General features: G+C 42.2%; 1 protein-coding gene across 1 annotated transcript in view; it reads right to left on the bottom strand.

The window, feature by feature from the left end:
- Positions 1 to 2,178: 2,178 nt before the first annotated feature.
- tnpo3 (transportin 3) overlaps positions 2,179 to 21,663 on the bottom strand; it is a 50,614-nt gene continuing 31,129 nt past the window's right edge. The window contains exons 16-23 of the mRNA XM_078420124.1: positions 17,451 to 17,591; positions 15,292 to 15,408; positions 12,849 to 12,943; positions 10,823 to 10,979; positions 9,235 to 9,402; positions 7,584 to 7,696; positions 4,554 to 4,652; positions 2,179 to 2,547 (exon numbers count right to left, since the gene is read on the bottom strand). Of these exons, the coding sequence (XP_078276250.1) occupies positions 4,592 to 4,652; positions 7,584 to 7,696; positions 9,235 to 9,402; positions 10,823 to 10,979; positions 12,849 to 12,943; positions 15,292 to 15,408; positions 17,451 to 17,591 (852 nt within the window). The 3' untranslated portion in view covers positions 2,179 to 2,547; positions 4,554 to 4,591. The remainder of the gene's footprint in view (positions 2,548 to 4,553; positions 4,653 to 7,583; positions 7,697 to 9,234; positions 9,403 to 10,822; positions 10,980 to 12,848; positions 12,944 to 15,291; positions 15,409 to 17,450; positions 17,592 to 21,663) is intronic.

Here is a 21,663-nt window from a genome sequence, read left to right as displayed (position 1 = left end):
CTATATCAGCACCAAATTTGGAGACCCTATACATGTTCCCTTCACTTACCTCTCAGCCAATTGATGCACCCCATTAGCACCATACTATTAATATGGAAAAAAAAGTTTAACCCTCCTGATTTCTCTGTCCATCAACGAGCTTCTATCATTATTATCCCTGTCCCCCAACCCTGTCAGCCCTTATTTTATGTAACCACATTTTGTAGGGTAGACAATAAGTAGCAACTTGCACCAACAAATAGACCATTAGATTTGTCAACCTTTCATAAAACCACAGCTGACATGAAAAATGTAGACACAAAAAGCTGGAGAAACCAATTCCATTTCTCCAGTCTGAAGAAGGGTCTCGACCCAAAACATCACCCATTCCTTCTATCCAGACGCTGTTTGTCCAGCTGAGTTAATCCAGCATTTCGTGTCTATCTCGAGATGCTGTCTGACCCACTGAGTTACTCCAGCTTTTTGTGTCTTTCTTCGGTTTAAACCAGCAACTACAGTTCCTTCCAACACATAGAAAACCATAGTATGTTTATGCAAAATATTTCATTGTCACATTCTTAATAACTGATGCACAGCAATTTATTAAGCTGGAAAGTGCATGGGAAGATTTACGAGGATGTTTCCAGGATATGAGATCTGAACTATTGGGAAAGGTTGGGCAGACTGGGACCTTATTCATTGCAGCACAGAAGGCTGAGGGGTGATCTGAGAGAGGTGTATAAGATCATGAGGGGAACAGATACGGTGAATGCACGGAGTTGTTTACCCAGAGTAAGAGTATCAGGAACCAGAGTACATAGGTTTAGAGGGAAAAGATAGGAACCTGAGGAGCAACTTTTTCCACACAGAGGGTAGTGGGTATATGGATCGAGCAGCCAGAGGAGGTAATTGAAGCAGGTAATATAGCAACATTTAAAAGCCATTTGGACAGGTGCATGGATAGGAAAGGTTTAGGAGGGATATAGGCCAAATGCAGGCAAGTGGGACTAGTGTAGATGTGGCAAGTTGGGCCTCAGGGGCTGTTTCCGTGCTGTAGAACTCTAGTTTGTCAACTGATGCAAAGGTTAAAGGACTATTGTTCCTGTCTCTCCTTCCTCTCTTGAAAGAATGACAATAAAAACCTGCTTAAAGTAATGGTTTTGCTGAGTGCAAGGAAGTGTCAAGTGATTCAGCTCTCATGCGCAGGTGAGTGACTCATGCATACATTGAGGGTGTGTGTGTCGCCCAGAAAATCATCTACCTTTAAAGTGAATGGAGGAAGTGGGCAGTCTTCGTCCAATAGACCACTAATCAAGATTTGAAAATAATGTTGCAACATACTCAGGAGCTGCATGTACCCAATGGGAAGATTAACCTCCTTACCCAAAGAAAGGCACAAAACTCACTACCATACCGAGTCAAATAGCTTTCATAGAATTAAGACCAAACAACTCAATTACCTAAAGGTAAGCAATAAAACATATGTTGCTGGGGTTAGATGAAACTGTGGCTCAAGGGAAGTGAAAACTCCGGCATGGACTGAAATGACCCACTGCTTAAGTGTAAATTCGGCAGAAACTACTGTTTTTTTAACTTCCAATGTAAAAAACACACACAGATTTATTATTCTTTTTTTAATTGTTCTCGAGATGGCTACAACACCAGACGGAACAGCACTTGCACACGCTCAAATCTTCACCCACCCCCGGGATTACGTCCACTCAGCCAGCTTGACAGCACAGTCCCAATACGCTGCCTGAAGACAGTCAGCCCCACACATCCCAGCACTCACTAGTTTTCTCTTGACCTGTTATTCAGTCGTTGTTGCAATCTTCACAATCTCTGTGGTAAAACGTTTCCACATCATCCATACCCCCCCCCCCCCGCCTGCCACATTTTGCTAAAGGTTGGGCTCAGATCCACAACTCCACATCCCAGAGATCCATGGCTCCATTTTAGGAATTTTGGATTTTATGTTTTCTTTTAAAACTAACACTCTTCCTAGATTTTTTTTAAAGGAGTGACACAGCTGAGGTTACCCAGCCAATGCCGCCCTTTGTTAATCATGAACCCTAAATATGATTTTCATTTTAAAAGTCATTAAGAAAGTCTCTTGCGCTGTGCACAATAACCTCCCCTGCCCTCCTCCCACCCCACCAAAAAAAAAAACCCAAAACAAACTCCTCCCTGAAGGAACTCTGGCGGATTAAAAGCTGGTTTATTCCAGATCCTCCCCTTTACATACAAGCTCAAGGCAACTGAATTTCCACTGCCAGTCATTTTGGCAGCTGTTCATTCATGCTGTTGTTCCTCTGTTGAAGCCATCTTGAAGCTGGGAAGGGGAAATAAAATCCTGGACTTCCCCCAACCCCTTGCATGCCCTGATGCACAATGCCAGGGAAGCTCCAGCCATATGGCGTTATGCAATAGGGTGTTTGGCACTTCTCGCGCAGGCTCCAGACCTCTGCTTGTGATTGTTTGCCCCATTTGCTCTTGCTGGTACCCAGCCGTGGCGTTTTGTTTAGTTTATATTTGCATTTCCAGTCTGTTTGTTTGAGATACGGTCCTCTGTGGAAAGAATACGTTTTGAACAATTTAGGAATGTCTTTAAAGCAGCTCAGGACATAAATGTAAGGAAAGCATTGATAATGCTTGTTCATGGATTGACCTTTCAAGTTTAACCCCCACGCGTTTACAGGCGATGAAGATGCCTCGTCTATTGTAGTTACAGAGACACCAAAATTAAACCCAACTTGGTTCCCACTGCAAAACAGCATATTCAGCAGCATCAGTATTTGCAAACCACTCCTCAGAACACCAGAATATAGAGGAAAAGGAAATGGGAAGTACCAAATACAGAGAAAGCAGAGGTTTGGCCTTGAGTGGCATGGTGAGGGAGAAGGGATCACCAGGGGCTCAAAAGGTTTCAGTCAAAGTGCCAAAGTTGAAATGTTTCTTCAGGTTGACGTCATGGTTGGAGGCTAATCTAAGAGGAGAAAGGGCAACAGCAGAACAAGGTGGTTTATCACCATACTCAGAACTTCTGGATTAGAAAATGCAAGAAGTGTTGTTCCTCTAATGATTGAGCAGGCCAGAGTGCATTCCTTGCATTTCACTAACTAAAATTCTCTCTATCTGGCAGAGTTGTTGAATTCCTGCATCTACACCATTTTAGTGAGGAGACAATCAGCCAAATCCCAGGCTACTTCCACAGAACACTAATATAAACTGTCTACCAATGTAAACCCCACCATACATTACCCTTTGCTTACTGCCTTTGAATCAACTTTAGACCCAACATTACTTTCTTTGGATTTCATGACGTTTAATTTTCTGATGATTCTTTCATGCAAATTCTTGTCACAAACATAAGTTCCTTGTTATCTCTTCAAAAATCTCATCTGTCGTTTGGGAATATTCACATCTTTATCACAAAGCCGTGTCGCTCAGTTTTCCAAATTACATTTAATAATAGTTCAGATTTTTTTCTCCCAATTTCACTACCACTGGGGTAAACTGACACTTTTCCTGTCAAAATGAAACTGGCATGTTCCACGCTCCATACCGAATGTGCTGAAAGAATGCCTTCTTTCAGTCTGAAGAAGGGTCTCGAGCCGAAAAGTCACCCATTCCATCTCTCCTGAGATGCTGCCTGACCTGCTGAATTACTCCAACATTTTGTGAATAAATACCTTCGTGCTGAATACAAAGATCATCGCATCCTGCCAATGCACAGCACCAAAACTGACATTTTTAGCCTTCTCGGCCATGCAGCTCATGATGCCTATCCAAGTTAATCCTATTTGCCCACATTAGGCTTGTTTTCAATATGCACTTCCTATTGAACTACCCTCTCCCAAAACCTTTTAAATGTTGTGAAAGTATCTAACTCCACCATTCCAGATATTCCTCACCCTCAGTACGACAAACCTACCCCTCATATATCTTCCTCTCACCTGTTCCCTCTAGTTCTGCCTGTTACCTCTAGTTCTAGACTCCGCTCCGCTCCTCTGACTATCCTCTCTTTGCCCCTCGTTATTTTATAAACATGTCTTGGGTCCCGATCACCTGCCAGGCAGAACCTTGTCAAAAGCCTCATTGAAGATGCCAGCCTAAGTGCTGCTACAAGTCTACATGCTGACAAAGTCTAAAGAGAAATATTATCCAGTGAATTTCTACAGGAAATGGTGTCACTTGGATGTTGAACATGAACAGAATGCAATACTTTCAACTGTTCAAAGGGGAAGGGAGAATGAACACAGCAGAATATGTGAGAAAGGCAGAATAGTGAAAAATAGCAGAGGAAAGGAATGTTGCATAATCCCATTTGCCCTCTAATGTGTTCCCTCTACCTCCACTCCCCATTTCAATGTCACCATACCCAACTCCAATTCAGTGTCCACATTAGACTCAATAAATTGAATGCATGGACTGGTTTAATTTAGTGTGGAGCACAGAGCCAAATTAAAAAATTGTAACAAGATGTACCTGAACCAGAAACACATCTTGGTTGCGGTTGCTCAATTAGGAGGTTTTACAGGACACATTATTACCTCCTCGAGTTGCTTCCTTACCTGGGAGACTGATGCAAGTCATGGATTTGTGAATACAGCTATCGGAAGAGGCGCGTGAAGTCTCTCAAAGCCCAGCAAACCTTTTTACATTCATCAGCACTGCAAAAGGTACAAGAAATGCATTAAAAAACAACTGAACTGAGTCAAATCAACACAAACTTTCCCACCCTGATCAGATCAACATGGTCCATTGGATTAAATTAATGCTGTCTTTATCCCGCCTCACTCAATAAAAGAATATGCTTCAGAAACTGTGAAGACAGGCAAAACATGAACTTTGTGACAAATACACAGAGGAAGTTGTTTGAAACCATGTCAAAAGTATTCTTCCACCAAGAATAACAGCCAGTAAAGGAACATAAAAACCCCTTTAAAAACTGGCAGAAAATGTATCAGGTATGTTTTATCAGGTGAACAAATGTCAGAGGGTAACTCATAATCAGAATTAACCATAAAAAAACATGTTGGAGTTGCTCTTTGTAATACCTTTCCCCTAAATCTCCCAATTATTTGTGTGTGTGTTGAATCTTGGTGGTATACAGGGATTTTACAGATACTTGCAGCCATTCTTCACATACGAGAGATTTTAACCAATATGGCCTGATTGTGTGCACACACCTCCACTCTTCAGCATGAACTAATATTGATAAAGAACACTGGCTATTTCAGGCCTCCTTATGTGAAAGACATACTCCAGCGACTAACAGACTGTGTTAACTAAATGGGCAGCATAGTGGCGCTACCACTATGGTAGTTCAGCTGTCTCACAGCTCCAGCGACCTGGGTTCCATCCTGACCTCTGGTGCTGTGTGGAATTGGGAGTATGTTGCTGGATTACAAGAGAATAAGTTGCAGGATGAAAGGTGGGGGGAGTAAGATGGGATGACTATGAACCAGCATCCACTCAATGGGCCAAATCAACACCGCAAGAAAATATGTGAAACTCGACAAGTGGGAGATCAAACCTTGGGGTCTAATTTTCTTGCAGTTCAGTGAACGAGGATAATGTATCTAACCACAAGTCTTTTGGACTTTATTAAAAATAACACAATCACTAAACAAAGTAACACAAAACGAAAAAAATCTCAATGTGCCGTCCAAGAATTCAGCTTGTTGCAAGAGATCCTATAGCACAAAAGGTGAAGCCTTTTTCTGGTGAGTGCATAAGCATGACAAAGATGCAAATTATGTTTCAACATGAAACCGCACAAGTGAGGTAAAATCAAACAACAGTTACTATTCAGTAAAATATTGATAGCCAAATAGAAAGAAAAACAAATCTAGAAGAAAGAATTCACATTTTTAATCTCTTACAATGTGGTGCCAATATGCTTTGGGATGAGGCAGCATTGCATCAGAAAGTTAACTGCCTCGTTCCCAAGCTGCAGTGGGCATTTCACCACCAACTATGACATGGAGGAGGGAAAAATAAAATCAGCCAGGATCCATACTCCTGGTCAGTGTGCCTCACAGCCAAGACTTTGGGCCACAACCAATCACACTTCCTTTCCTCCACCCCAATCTTTGGGCCATGGCAAAATCTAGTCATAGTAAGATACTAGATAACAAAAAGAGGTTCCAGTAAGGACCATGTTAGATACATCCACTTTGCTTAAAACTTAGCTCCAGTGAACTTTCTGATTTTTAAAAAGATTGCCAGTTGAGTTGAGCATGGAAGTTGAAATAGACGCAGGTTATCTGACCCAGGCCCGTAGGACCTTCAGATATGTTAACTTGGGAAAAAAAAGTATAGGCACTCAGGTCATGTTGGACTGGCGATCCTTGCCTCTTATTTATAAGTGTTTTAATGATGTTTACATATGCTTCTAACTATAAAAGTGCAGAAATAAAAATAGAAAATGCTAAAAATACTTAACCTGCAAACGACGTGCAAGAATTTGTTTCTCTACAGAGAACCTGCTGACCTGCTATATATTTCCAGCATTTTCTGATTTTATCTCTAGATGTGTCATTGTTTAACTTCCAACTTTGCCTTAAAACAAAGGCTGTCAATTATCTGAACGCTTTGCTCTGCTATACATTGCCCGAGCCAGTGTGGGTGGGTTTGGCACCAAAGCTACCCTGCCACGGTAAGGTGAATCCTTAGGGAGTACTGCTACTACTTATGGTCTTTCCAGTCACTACCAGAGAACCTGCTGTTGAAAGGTACAGGAAATGGGACTCAAACACACAATATGACAAAGAGCCAGTGAACTTGGCTGAAGAAGAGAGGGAGAAGAAATGCAACTGCAATCAAGTGTATTACATGGAGTCAAAGTTTTATTAGTTGATGGCATAAACTACAGTTGGTGAATGTTGTGGGCTCACACTAGGACTTATCCATGGCAATGCTCCAGTTGGATTAGATAACCAAAACAAAATTCCAAGAACTCTGACTGGGATCATGATCTCATCATTTTTTTAAAAATGTGACACTCAGAGAATGCAGGTTTCAAGCCAAACCTTTCCTGACTGCATATTGTGAAAGCTAAAGTAGTTGTAACATGATATAATTGGAGTCATAACTTGCACACACCAGCAACACTTCTCGTTATATGCACACTTCAGAACCAACCTCCACTCCAAATATTCAGCCTTTCAATAGGTCTGATATTGAAAGATTTCCTTCCTGTAGCTAGGTTTTCTTTCCTCTCACCCTCCCCCAAATGTTCCAGGAAAACAAGTTTGTCTACTTTACGCTGATAGGAAGGCTCCGAAAGGGTACATTGTGACCAGTCCTGCAAGTGTACCACATGAAAAGCAAATAGATAGATGAGATGCCTGAAGGCCAATGTTGAAATGAATTACTGAGAGGGTTGCCATTTTTTAGGTAGCACTGGCAGCAGATACTAGACGTCAAAGAGGAATGCAGGAATCAGAAGAACCATTGAGCTTTAATCCATCATCCAAATAAGATCTAATTGGTCCTTGAGAATGTGACCAATTAGTTTGTGAATGTGAATGAAAGTGTCCTGTGACAATATTTCAGGCTTAGCGACCCATTGAGCAGCTATGCCTACACTTCCTCACCTGGTGACTTGCTTATGGAAGTCTGTCAACTGTTTGTGTGTCACCGTGACGGCACCACCTGCCGTTTCCTTAGGCAATGACTTGAGTGAAATTTCCAACCATCTGCAAAATGTCTGGAGAGAACAAAAGCAATGACCAAAAGTTTACAGAAACAAACAAAAAGGCAACAAATCTATGGCCTTCAACCTATTCTCTTTCATATATACATCAAGTCTTCTTCTGCCCACCTATATGAGGGGTAATTTACACTAGCAGCTAGTTAACAACCAGCACAATGGGAGGAGGCCCAGGAGAATGTACAAACTCCATAGGACAGCAACCAAGTCAGGATTGAACCCAGGCTGCTGGGCTGTGTTTCAGACACCTTTGCTGGGATTTGGATTCTAGGTCCTCTTAAAAGCTGAAACGACAAATTTGCTCCCAAAACCATTTGAAAAACCAAACCCAGAGACCAGCAAAGCCTCATCCATTACCAGGTGCGAGAGAAAGGAAAATTCTTTAGTAAACCATAGGGACCCCCGCCTGAAAAGACGAACTGCACATTAAAAATGGAACAATTATGCAAAATTACCCCAATTGAACAAGCATCTACTTATGTGAAGAGGCCAGAGGAGTCAAGATCATCCTCTGAAGCGTTGGAGGGAGGAGGAAGATATATGCAGCAAGGAAGATCAGCATCCAGAGAGACAGGTTTAAGGTAATTGGGAGAATGTTTTTAAATGTAGTTGACTGTTCTGATCAGAATGCACAGCCTGCATAGTTATTGGACATAGATGCAAGAAGGGTGAGAGGGGAACTTATCGAAACATATAAGATTATTAAGGGGTTGGACACGTTAGAGGCAGGAAACATGTTCCCAATGTTGGGGGAGTCCAGAACCAGGGGCCACAGTTTAAGAATAAGGGGTAGGCCAATTAGAACGGAGATGAGGAAAAACCTTTTTCAGTCAGAGAGTTGTAAATCTGTGGAATTCTCTGTCTCAGAAGGCAGTGGAGGTCAATTCTCTGAATGCATTCAAGAGAGAGCTAGATAGAGCTCTTAAGGATAGCGGAGTCAGGGGGTATGGGGAGAAGGCAAGAACGGGGTACTGATTGAGAATGATCAGCCATGATCACATTGAATGGTGGTGCTGGCTCGAAGGGCCGAATAGCCTACTCCTGCACCTATTGTCTATTGTAACTTGGAAAAGGGAACTGGATATATATCAGGAGAAAAAAAATTGCCGGAATATAGGGAAGAGCCAAAATGAGTTTGAAGTGTCAAATAGCATTGTCCTGTGCTGTGCAATATTTTGCAATAATTCAATCTTACTTGAAGGAGACACAAGGAACTGAAGATGCTCGAATATTGAGTAAAAACAAAGTGCTGGAGTACCTCAGCTGGTAAGGCAACATCTGTGGAGGGAATGGATACTGAAGAATGTCCCCGACCCAAAACGTCACCTATCCATTCACTCCACTGATGCTGCCTGTCCCACTGAGCTATTCCAATACTGTGTTTTATTCAATTTTACTTGATGGTTACCCTGAAGGCTAGAAAGTGAAAAGAACAAAGTTACCCACCATCACCCATAGCTACCCTGCGCAACCGCAATCCTCACCCCCATTCCAGTGTCAGTTAGTAAGTTTATTAGATTCAATTGAAACCTTACCACTCTGTCAATTTGCATTATTTCCCATATAACTTCAGCTAGATCAGGCAAAGTATATGGGGGAAGGCAGAAGCACACAGCTTGGAGCAGCTGGTTGACTAATTGCTGTCCGTGTTGGGTCATCACCTGCTTGATCAGACCCTCTCGCAGTTCAAAGTCATCCTCATGCTGTGGAAACAAGATTGATTATTTTAGTTTGTTCAGACCCTCAGTCTGAATTGAGGTTATCTTATAGCTATGCACACACCCAAAAGCTATTTTTAAATTGAGAAATATACTTTTGGGCCTAATTCCCACATTACAAAGTAGTAAACAAGGCTTGAGAGCAGGTCACTTCATGAGGAATTGGATCCGAGTACACCAAGCTCAGTTTTATAAAAGATGAATGGGTGTGTGGAGGTGGGTGTGTGGAATGAGCTGCCTAAGGAACTTTTAAAGGAGGGTACAATTACAATTTAAAAGGCACTTTGAAAAGGTTCAAGGATAGGAAAGGATTGGAGGGATATGGGCCAGGAAGAGGCAAGTGTGACTAGCTCGATAACACAACTTGGTCAGCATGGACCAGCTAGGCCTAAGGGCCTGTTTGTGTGCTGCATGATTATGAATAATGGAAGTACAGTTTTTTTAAACTTATTTTTCTGCATGAGGGCACTACTGGCAAAGCCAGCATATATTTTTCATCTTTCTTGTCCTTGAGAAGGTAGCAGTCAGACACCTTTCTGAACCTATGAAGTCCTTCAGTGTAGGCATTTCCATGGTGTTGTCGAACTGAGCAATTCAAGATATGTCCTCAGCGACAACAAAGAAAGCCATATGTTGCTGAGTCAAGACAATGTGCAACTTGTAGGAAAGCTGCAGATGGTAGTTAAGACGGGATGAAGATGTGCCTGCTATTCTGACCCTTCTTGGTGATAGGGATTATATATTTGTGAGTGCAATAGCCCAGTAGCCTTGAAGAAAAAACGCTGTGCATTTTGTAGATGGTATAGATGGTAGTTCAGTTTAGTTTAGAGATAAAGGGCGGAAACAGGCCCTTCGGCCTACCGAGTCCGTGCAGACCAACGATCCCCGCACATTAACACTACCCTACACACACTAGGGACAATTTTTACATTTACGCCAATTAACCTACAAACCTGTACGTCTTTGGAGTGTGGGAGGAAACCGAAGGTCCCGGAGAAAACCCACGCAGATCATGGCGAGAACGTACAAACTCTGTAGACAGCACCCATAGTCAGGATCAAACCCGGGTCTCTGGCGCTGTAAGGCAGTAGCTCTACCGCTGCGCCACCGTGCCGCCCCACAGGGTATGGAAGATGTGAATACTTCAGGCAATGAGGGGGCACTGTCTGGACATTAGAAAAATAATTTTTTCCAACAATATCATGGGGTCTTTCATCTGAATAGCCAATCAGACATTACTTTGCTCAAGGTAGCAGTTTTCTTTTCACCGCCGATTGCATGGTATAGCCCTGGAGAAGGTGTTGAATCCATAACCTGATGTATGCTGCTAAATCCAACGAGCATCCCCAGCATGTTTCAGTAATCCACAGTTTGAGAACTCAAATCAATTATGGTTCCAACTTACATCTTTAGCAACCCCTGTGTGGATAAGATCCCGCAGGAATTTCATGATACTGCAGTTAGCGTCCCGGTGGTCGAGGATGACAGCTGCAATAGCACAGTTTAAGATATGAATGATGATCTGACTTTGGAGGAGTGTAGTTGGGCTCCGCTGAATAAACCTACATAGGAAGAGAAAAAGTGAAATCGAGTGGTATTGGAAGTGAAGTATTTTGGACATCAGAATATAAGGTGGTGTACAGACATTGGAGACGTTACTAATAAAAAACCTTTACAAGGATGAAGTTTTCCTCATCAGAAAATACTGAAGTTGGGGCATTTTAATTACCAAACAGATGACCTAATGGGAATGCACAGATTTATTCCGATTGGGAGTAAATAACGAAAATAATTTACTTGGGCAGACATGATTGATTGAATGAATAGGTTTACTGGCCAAGTATGCAGATACAAGGAATGTGCCTTGGTGCTCCGCTCACAAATGACAACACAAACATACAGTTAACAATTAAGAATAAAGCATAAACACATCAAATCAATAAGGATACACCATTACGGTCTAAACATGTGGGTGAAAATAAACCAGAGCAAAAAAGAAACTACAGACTTTGGTTATTGAGTAGAACTATCACTCGTGGAAAAAAGCTGTTTTTATGTCTGGCTGTGGCTGCTTTGACAGTCCGGAGTCGCCTTCCAGAGGGAAGTGCTTCGAAGAGTTTGCGGCCAGGGTGAGAGGGGTCAGAGATGATCTTGCCCGCTCGCTTCCTGGCCCTTGCAGTGTCCAGTTCGTCAATGGGGGGAAGGTTGCAGCCAACAACCTTCTCAGCTGTGCGAACGATCCGTTGCAGCCTCCGGATGTCGTGCTTGGTGGCTGAGCCAAACCAGACCATGATGGAGAAGGTGAGGACGGACTCAATGATAGCAGTATAGAATTGGACCATCATTGCCTGTGGCAGATTGTGTTTCCTCAGCTGCCGCTGGAAGTACATCCTCTGCTGGGCCTTTTTGACTGTGGAGTCGATGGTGGCCCCCGATTTAAGGTCCCTGGAGATGATGGTTCCAAGGAACTTAAATGACTCCACAGATGTGACTGTGTTGTTGGTGATGGTGAGTGGGGGAGGGGAGGGGGATCTCTTCCAAAGTCTACAATTAGTTCCACTGTCTTGAGAGCATTGAGCTCCAGGTTGATGCGATGGCACCAGGACGCCAGCTGTATCACTTCCCATCTGTAGGCAGATTCCTCCCCATCCTGGATCAGTCCAATCAGGGTAGTGTCATCCGCAAACGTGAGGAGCTTGACAGAGGAGTCTGTGGAGGTGCAGTCGTGGGTGTAGAGAGAGTAAAGGAGAGGGGAGAGTACGCAGCCTTGCGGTGCTCCAATGCTGAGGGTCTGCGGGTCCGAGATGTGCTTTCCCAGCCTCACATGCTGCTTCCTGTCCGTCAGGAAGTTGATGATCCACTGACAGAGGGGTTCAGGCACAGTCAGCTGGGAGAGTTTGGAGTGTAGTAGCTCTGGCACAATGGTGTTAAAAGCAGAGCTAAAGTCCACAAACAGAATCCTGGCATAGGTCCCCTTGTGGTCTAGGTGCTGAAGGATGAAGTGCAGATGAAATGGAGATTGTATTGTTAGTTGTGGGGCAGACTAACACTAGGAGAAACAAATAAGGAAGTCACTAAAAAAAATCGCAGGAGAAATTCTCCGGAGTAGATGTCATTCTCCTGTCGACAGTCATTAGAGTTCGCAGCAGTCAGGATGAACGGCACAGATGCATTTAAGAGGAAAATTGCAAAAGAGATATGAATTTGTATTTACTTAAACTATTTAAATACTTACAGAACAGCAGTTTTATAGTCCATAGTAGTACATGCTGTTAAAGAAAGGAAGATCGCAAAGGACTTACTGGGGTTGACATTGTAACTAAGATACCTTCCTACAGCAGGTCAGTGAACATGCAGCAAGCAAATACTGAAAGAAGGCCATTGTTCCATGAAAACCATCACATTCACTTCCACACAAGCCCTCTATGTACCTGGTTGCCAGGCGGAAAAGATCGTCCACTGTGTCCGGATGATCCCGAAGGCCATTTGGTTGTTCAAGCAGCTGGAAGGTTGGCATACACAAGGCCTGCAAAAAAAACCCCACATAAAGCTAACTGCTTGATGCCTGCCCCAGAGGGTGGCCTGGCACCAGCATTGTCATCTGCGTTATCTTTTTCAACTTAGAGAAACCAAAGGATACCATTTCAGCATGCCACCCTGTCCATTCATCCTTAAACCCACATGTAATCCGCAAGCATGGACAGGCTACCTGACCGGTGAAGTGGCAACAGAGTCCATTCTGCCCTTTGCTGCTGCATCTGGGTGTCCTTGTTCATCAGTCACTTAAAGTTAGCATGCTAGCATGCAGGTACAGCAGGCAGTGAAGAAAGCTAATGGCATGTTGGCCTTCATGACAAGAGGAGTCGAGTATAGAAGCAAAGAGGTCCTTCTGCAGTTGTACAGGGCCCTAGTGAGACCACACCTGGAGTGCTGGGTGCAGTTTTGGTCTCCAAATTTGTGGAAGGACATTCTTGCTATTGAGGGAGTGGAGCGTAGGTTCACTAGATTAATTCCCGGAATGGCGGGACAATCGTATGTTGAAAGACTAGAGCGATTGGGCTTGTATACACTGGAATTTAGAAGGAAGAGAGGGGATCTTATTGAAACATATAAGATTATTAAGGGATTGGACACGCTAGAGGCAGGAAACATGTTCCCAATGTTGGGGGAGTCCAGAACCAGGGGCCACAGTTTAAGAATAAGGGGTAGGCCATTTAGAATGGAGATGATGAAAAACGTTTTCACTCAGAGAGTTGAAAATCTGTGGAATTCTCTGCCTCAGAAGGCAGTGGAGGCCAATTCTCTGGATGCTTTCAAGAGTTAGATAGAGTTCTTAATGATAGCGGAGTCAGGTGGTATGGGGAGAAGGCAGGAACAGGGTACTGATTGTGAATGAGCAGCCATGATCACATTGAATGGCGGTGCTGGCTCATAGGGCCGAATGGCCTACTCCTGCACCTATTGTCTATTGTCCATCTCCCTGCAAAGAACCCTGGACTGTAATTGCAAGTTGGAATGCTAGACACAATTTTCCTTTCACTTCAAATCAAAAATCAGCTTTTCTGACTCCTCCATGCATGCAGAAAGGAGCACAGCAACTTCAACAAACCAGAGACTACACACAAATGTGACCTCTGCGCCAGAGACTGTCACTCCCGCATTGGTCTCTTCAGCCACAAGCGACGCTGCTCTAGCTGAGGTGTGGAGCAAGCAGCCAACTAGGATGCATCACCCATGGTCCAACTAGGATGTATCACCTAAGGAATGGCCCATCCATGAAAGATCAGCTAACTTGGCACAACCCAGAATTGAACTTGGTACCTTCTGGACTGTTGTCTCAATACAACTCCTGGCATTATGCCTTTATGTTAATAATGTTAACTATGAAACCCAGCGTCGAGTACTTACCTATTAGAAGGTCATCTTGTGCTTTGTGCGATATATATTTTGTTTAAACATTGAGTGTTTATAATGGATTTCCTTCCTTACATTACCAGGGCTGACTGTAATGTTTAAACAGCACCACATGCTGCATCACCAATAACCTTTAACCACTTTCGCTATCAAATAACGATTCCATCCATTCTAGAATTTGTTGACATGGGAGAAACTGTATGCTCGGTAAGAGACGAAGTGTTCTGCCAGAAGCTTCCCAGTAAGTTGTCAGTCAAATTGAACAGGGATTTTTCTGACCACAGCACAATTCAATCAGCTATGGTGAACTGCTCACATGAAACCTTATGCCAGGAAGATATTTTTACTGGGTGAAATCTAGCAGGGAACAAAGATTGTGGTGCAACACATTACTGAAGTTAGAAAAGAAAATGAAGGGGATCAAATCAAAAATTAACAATAAGGTGACACCAACTTCAAGAAGTGTTTTACAGCTTTGTAATTCTGCAGCCCGGCAGAGGCAGTGCTTAAAGCTTGATTATCAGGAGCCCACGCCAACAAAATATTAAACACCCACTCCTGTAAACAACCCTAAGCTCACTTACATTAGACTTAACAACATCCATCGTGATTTTAACATAGCATAATGTCCCAAAGGGCATCATGACCAAAGAAAAATCCACACTGAATAAAGGAAACAGGTAACAGGTTGAAAAGGTAAATTTCACATAATGGTGCAAGGCAGGGTGGGGACAGGAGAGGAGGGGAGGGGGTATGCTTAATGGAATTTATAGAGGTTAGCCCCAGTGCAGTTAAAAGTTCAGTGCCAATGGTGCAATTACAGGAATTCACAATAAGTGCATAGTACCCAGATCAAGCATGTATCAAAAGCAATTAATGCACTGCATCCTGATGTTCTCAAACAATTCCTTAGGTACATTGGATTGAGTCCTATCTTGGCACGAGACTGTTGCTTCTTACCTGCACCATGTCTAGTAGTCCCTGCCGGCATCCGTCTTCCATTCCATACTCATCAACCAGAATACTGCCAAGGTAGAGAAAGCAGGAATGTGGGTGCACGCGATACACATTCACCATCTACAGAAAGAGATGGGAGAATGAGATGGGAACAAACACTACTATCCCCGCACCATTCGCGTAGCGCCTGGAATAATGAGCAATATCAGATTACTATTTCTTACCCCAAGTGTCACAATCAGTTGTAAATATTTTAATTAAAAAATCATTTTACTGAGAAACTAAACAACCACAATAGAGCAACGTCCCACCGTGATGTATCTGCAAAAGCTCTCTGCTACCTTTCAAAATAGGTCATAGTTTTTTTTTTAAAACAAACAGAAGAATGAATTGAGTTTTCAAAACAAAATCTGAAAATAAAAAATGATATTGCCACTTGTACTGATACACATGGCAATGTAATTTTTAAGATTGTCATTAGGAGAAGGAATCTGTCATCCTAACTTACTCCAAAGCACGAGACATCAGTCCAGTGGCAGTGTCACTGACCCTTGGAATTCCTCTTAAATACTCTTAACAAGATACTCTATCTTCAGGGCAGATAGGAATAGAGAACAAACGATAACCTTGTTGGCAGTGGCTCCATCTGGTTAGTGTAAACAAATTTAGAAATATACTGTGATGTGGATAGGAAGAGTTTAGGAAGTGGATAGGATAGGTTTAAGATTTTTTATGGATGAGTGATCTAACAGTTCAAACAATAACCTAGATTGCAACTATTATGAGCATTTTCTGAACAACACATGATTTAATTTACAACACCTAACATAAATGACTGAGAAAAAGCATTCTTGCAATTTCTAAAAGTGTGCAGTTGAAAACTGCACTCATTCCTGAATATCACAAAATATAACTCATGCCGTTTTTCGTTTGAGCGACTGCCTTTTCCAAGTTCAACAGTAACACGCTGCACAAAATGTCCCTGCAGCGGGATTTCCAAACTCACGTTTAAATAAATGAGAATTCAGAACAACCAAGTTTGACTAATTCTGTTTCCTAGAAAACTCTTATTTCAAAGGCCAACATTCAGATTGCATTCTTTGCACTTATAAGACATGTAACTTAACATACAGCCTTGTACATCAGCTGAAACATTTTCCATCATAGTTGCGTCAACTTCACCGTCAACTTTCTAGCTTTAGGATGAATCCAGATTAATTTTTGTCATAACTCAGTTTGCCGTAACCTGTTGGATTATGGAGTCGTTCAAACTAATTTTAAGGACAGGACAGAATGTTTTAATCACTTTTACCGTCACCCAACAGGAGCAGGCAAAGTGGGCAGAGACATTTGCCTGCATTGCGAGTTTTCTCAATGTGTAGGCATTCAGAAACTCCACTCATCTTCAAGGAGATTCGCAGCATCACATGGCAGTCCTGAAATAATATGTGGACTTGCAAAGAACATGCCTCCTACATATAATGTTCTTCATTTGGCTGTCCAGATCCCTCAGACATCCAAAAATGTCAGTATCATATGGTATTACAGAGGGGACACAGCAATAATGTTCAGTAAACTTCACAATTGAGCTCTCAATCTTGATGCTACATACAGATAGGATGAGGGTGATGGGCAATGTAGCTCTGATGTGATTAAAAGATAGTGATACGACTTGTGGCCTAACAAGAGACCTGTGGCTCATGGCATCAGAGGTCTCATCTGACAGATCATTTATAGTTTAAAAATAAGGGAGCATAACTAACCCACAATCTATGCTCAGCTGATTAAGAGTATCTGCGGCAGAGAATGTTCAGGGTCTGGTCCTCCCCTATCAGTTAGTAACTCAAATAGACTGATATATTATATTATTAAAACAAATCATATAAACAAAAATAAAAAAGAGTGCATTATTAATTATGTTCCTGCCATGCCAGGTTATGTTCCATTGTCTGACTGCTGCAGAATGTTGCCTCTCCAACATCTGGAAAATACCACTGAGTTTTGAACAGAATTGTTTTATGGTCCACTAATATCCTCTGGTGGTAGGCTTAAAATACTGCAAAAGAACCATATTTCTAGACGTCAGAGAGCATCGATGGATCGGTGTATTCTTCTTCCTCTGCCCACCCACATCACATTAGAAGTGCGAAAGCCCACCTTACCTGAGTGACTAGGGGCTGCAGTAATGCTGCAGAGCCTTTCCCCACACAACGCACAGCAAATCGTAAACATCGACAGCAACGCTCCACGATTCGATTGTCCGCTTGGTGTTTGTTCAAGGTTTCAGATAAGACGGGCCAGATCTTTTACAAAACAAAAAGGAGGGGTGGGATATAAACTGTATTTATAGAATAAACAAAAGAAACCAAGTACAAGGAACTTGTTGATCAACATCAGATAACCTCAAAAGCATAAAGAGAAGAACTAGGCTCTACAGTCTGATATGCCATCCTTTAACATCACAGCTGATAATCTCCTCAGCACATATCCAACACTATTCCATTACCTTTGAGTCCTTTAACATTCGAAAATCAACTGAATGCGTTTTGAATAAACACCATGCCTGAACTTCTACAACCCTATGGAGTTATGGATTCCAGAAGTTTATCAACATCTGAGTGAAGACATTTCTCCTCATCTTTGTCCTAAATGGCTTAGCTCTGACTTTGAAACTGCCTTCTGCTTGGATTCCTCAGCCAATGGAAATATTTTTACCCTGCAGCTAGTTTTGAGTACTTTAAGTTTGTGAATTTTAATGACTTCTGCTTACATTTTTCTGCACTCATGAATACAGTACCAATTGACTCATATGGCCCCTGCAACCAGACTATGAATGTTGTATAAGAAACTGTCATTTTATTTTCATGCTAATGGGCAATAAAGTCAGACCTTGCCACAGACTCTCTTACTCCTTCCTATAAGCTGGGGTCCAGAGGGACAAAGAATTATCATAAGTGGGTGAATGATTTAAACGATGGAGAAAGCTTGGGTACAACAAAAGGTAGATTAAATGACTGTGTTAAAGTTGAGCTGAGGGATATAATGAAAAGTTTGAATGGGTGGGTCGAGAGAGAAGTTGAGAAAATGCAGCTGTGAAAGTGCAGCTAAAGTGGATTTAATAAAATTGATGCAGTTCACTCACTCCAGTCCGTAGCCAAGGAACACCAACATCAGGTGCTGTCCCCATGAGCAAGGACTAAGGTAAGTGATGTACTAACAAATGTCTAGCTGACCTGGAACTATCAGTAAGCATATTTAGCCACCTTCCTATCTGAAATGCTTCACTTCTTGTGAATAAACAGAGCTGTCAGGAGGGACCTTTCTCAAAGACCACAAAGTCAAATGGGAAATTACAAATATTGCACAAAGCCAGTGCACATTCCCTCAAAATACATGTTCATGCTTAGGATTGTTCCTTTCACTCTGCCTCCTTACTGGCCTGATATCCAGATAAATTATCAAAAAACTGCGAGGTTGTTGCAAAAATTGGATGACTTGTGTTTATCAGGCATATAAATTCCTTGCAATTGTCCAAACCAAGTATAACAGAAGAGACTCAACCTAAAACATCACCTATAGTTTAGGTTGGAAATACACCAAGGAAACAGGCCCTTCGGTCCCAAGTCCAGTTTTGCATCCTACATGAGGGGCAATTTAATCTCCACAGATGGTGCCCGACTCACTGAGTTACTCTAGCACTGTATGTCCTTGTTGATAAATCTGCATCTGCAGTTCCTTGTATTTATATAACAGCATCTTGCTTTTAGTTGGGGCACCGAGTATAAAACGTCAGAATAGCCACATTTGGAGGGTGTGGAGGCATTAGAGAAATGTAGATGAGGTTTTATCGGTTTGTTGCCCAAATTGGAGTATATTCGACACAAGGAGAGATTGGGAAAATGAGATTGTTTTTGACGGAGCATCAGAGGATGAGTGGTGACCTGATAGGTATATAAAATTATGAAGGGCATAGATAGGGTTGATGGTCAGAGTCTTTTTTGCAGAGTGGAAATATCATATAACTAGAGTGCATTGATTAAGATGAGAGGGGGAATTGAGATATGGTGGCTTTTTTCCCCCAAAACCTCGAGAGGTAGGTGCCAGGTACAGAGAGGTGGTAGAAGGAACTATGATAGCAATTAATTATTGGCATTCAGACAGACAATAAACAGGCAGGGAATAGAGGGATATCGACCACCTGCAGGTAGATGGGATTAATTTAGATTGGTATTATGGTCAGCGCAGACATGGTCTGTTCCTGCACTGTTCCACGTTCCAAAACTCTAATGCCATATTGCATGTTTAAACAAGAAATATAGAATCTAACAATAAATCTGATCTTGACACCATTACCTATATCCCAAGAATAAAAATCAAATTAAGAGGCTACATTAACTGTGTCCTTCTTGAAAACGACAAGCGAGGCCCTTCTTGACAGCTGACGTTATTCACAAAATGCTGAGTCGTTCAAATAGGAAGGTTGTGAAATAGGATACGTGGACGTGCTGAGCTTGCTCAATCTCAATTAGTGCAGTCCGGTGGCACTGATGTTCTCAACTGGGAAATCAGGCGAGGCTCACGACTTTAAATGGCATTCTGCCTGCAGATAAATGCATCAGTAACACTGATCTGGCCATCACCAGAGCCGGCTTCAGGAAAAGTGAATGGGGCAACGCTATCCCATTTTCCTGAATAATGTTTAAGGAATCCAGGTTATGCAAAATTCAATTTTATACTGGGACCTGGTAATAAAATTCTGGAAGAAATTCCCTCAAAAAAACTACCAAGACTAGAGACAAATGAAAACTTGGTCTGGGCAAGAATACTAAGGTTTGTGGAACCCAGCGAGGGATGGAGTTAAAATCCAGGCCAGCCATAATATAAATGAATAGCAGAAAAGGCAGTTGGAACTGAACAGTATTTTCCTGTCCTTATGCAATGCATAAAACTTTTCCTGGTCCAACACCAAATGGTAGAACCCAGAGATACATAATATTCGAGTGAACTATTTACATGATAGACGACGTGCTGGTGTAAATCAGTGGGTCAGGCAGCATCTCTGGAGAAAAAGGATGGATGACATTTTGATTCTGCTTGAACTGTGCAGCATTAATTCAGATGTACAAATCAAATCCAACAAAACCATTCAAGAAAATAATGCCAACAAAATGTCCTGCCTGACTGAGCCACCTCAGCTCATTGTCCACCTAGGAAAGTCTGATCCTTTGCTTTTTCTCTTAGATCCCCAGGTGTCAAATAGCTGTGAAGGACCCGTGCGGTAGCAGTGGTACAAGCTCAGAATGAACATCCATCTAAGTAACAGCCTATTTAAAGAGTTTGTAAAATCTGTTAAAAACATGAATGATTCTATATCCCTCTACTATTCTGGATGATCTTTTATCTAGACATCACTTTCTTAGACTAATCCCTATCACCTTTTTTTTTGTACCTAATATTAGTGGCTAAATGCAGACAACCTTATTGAGAAGAGACATCCAAAGGTTCGTTCCCACAGGTGAAGGCATTTCTTACCTCCCTTCCTAATGGATGACCCTTTATTTTGAAGAGAGCAATGGTTCTTTACATCTCAGCCAAAGGAAATATCAACTCAGCATTAACAGCATGCTATATGTTTCAATGAGATCACCTCTCATCCAACTAAATTCAAAAGATTAGAGACCTGGTCTCCTTAATCCCAAACTCAACACCCAAGATATCAATCTGGTGAACCAATCTGGTATAGCACTCCTTCCCTGGGGAGACTAGACCTCGACACTGTATTTCACATACAGTCTTCCAAGGACTCAATGTAATTAGAGCAAGATGCATCTATTCAAATTATTCTCAGGTTAAGAACATCGCAGTCTAGATGAGGTCTGCCCCTCCCTGCCCTCAACATTGTGACAGTCTTTTCTTCTTGAACTACTGCAGTCCAAGTTATGAGATGTTACCAAATAATGTTAGATAGGAAGTGAAATATGGTAATGATGAGGATGATGGAACAGCCAAATTATGTTCCAAGTTGGCATGGTTTATCTCAAAGGTGAAGAGTTTTCCTTGCTACTTTTTCCATTCCAGAATGGCAGGCAGTGACTAGTGGGGTGCCGCAAGGCTCGGTGCTGGGACCGCAGCTATTTACTATATACATTAATGATTTGGATGAAGGGATTAAAAGTACCATTAGCAAATTTGCAGATGATACAAAGCTGGGTGGCAGTGTGAACTGTGAGGAAGAAGCTATGAGGTTGCAGGGTGACTTGGACAGGTTGTGTGAGTGGGCGGGTGCATGGCAGATGCAGTTTAATGTGGATGTGTGAGGTTATCCATTTTGGTGGCAAGAACAGGAAGGCAGATTATTATCTGAATGGTGTCAAG

The sequence above is a fragment of the Rhinoraja longicauda genome, chromosome 23 (genome assembly GCF_053455715.1).
Source record: "Rhinoraja longicauda isolate Sanriku21f chromosome 23, sRhiLon1.1, whole genome shotgun sequence".
Classification (NCBI taxonomy): domain Eukaryota; kingdom Metazoa; phylum Chordata; class Chondrichthyes; order Rajiformes; family Arhynchobatidae; genus Rhinoraja; species Rhinoraja longicauda.
Note: the sequence above shows the minus strand (reverse complement) of the source record. Positions and strands in the feature narration are given on the sequence as shown.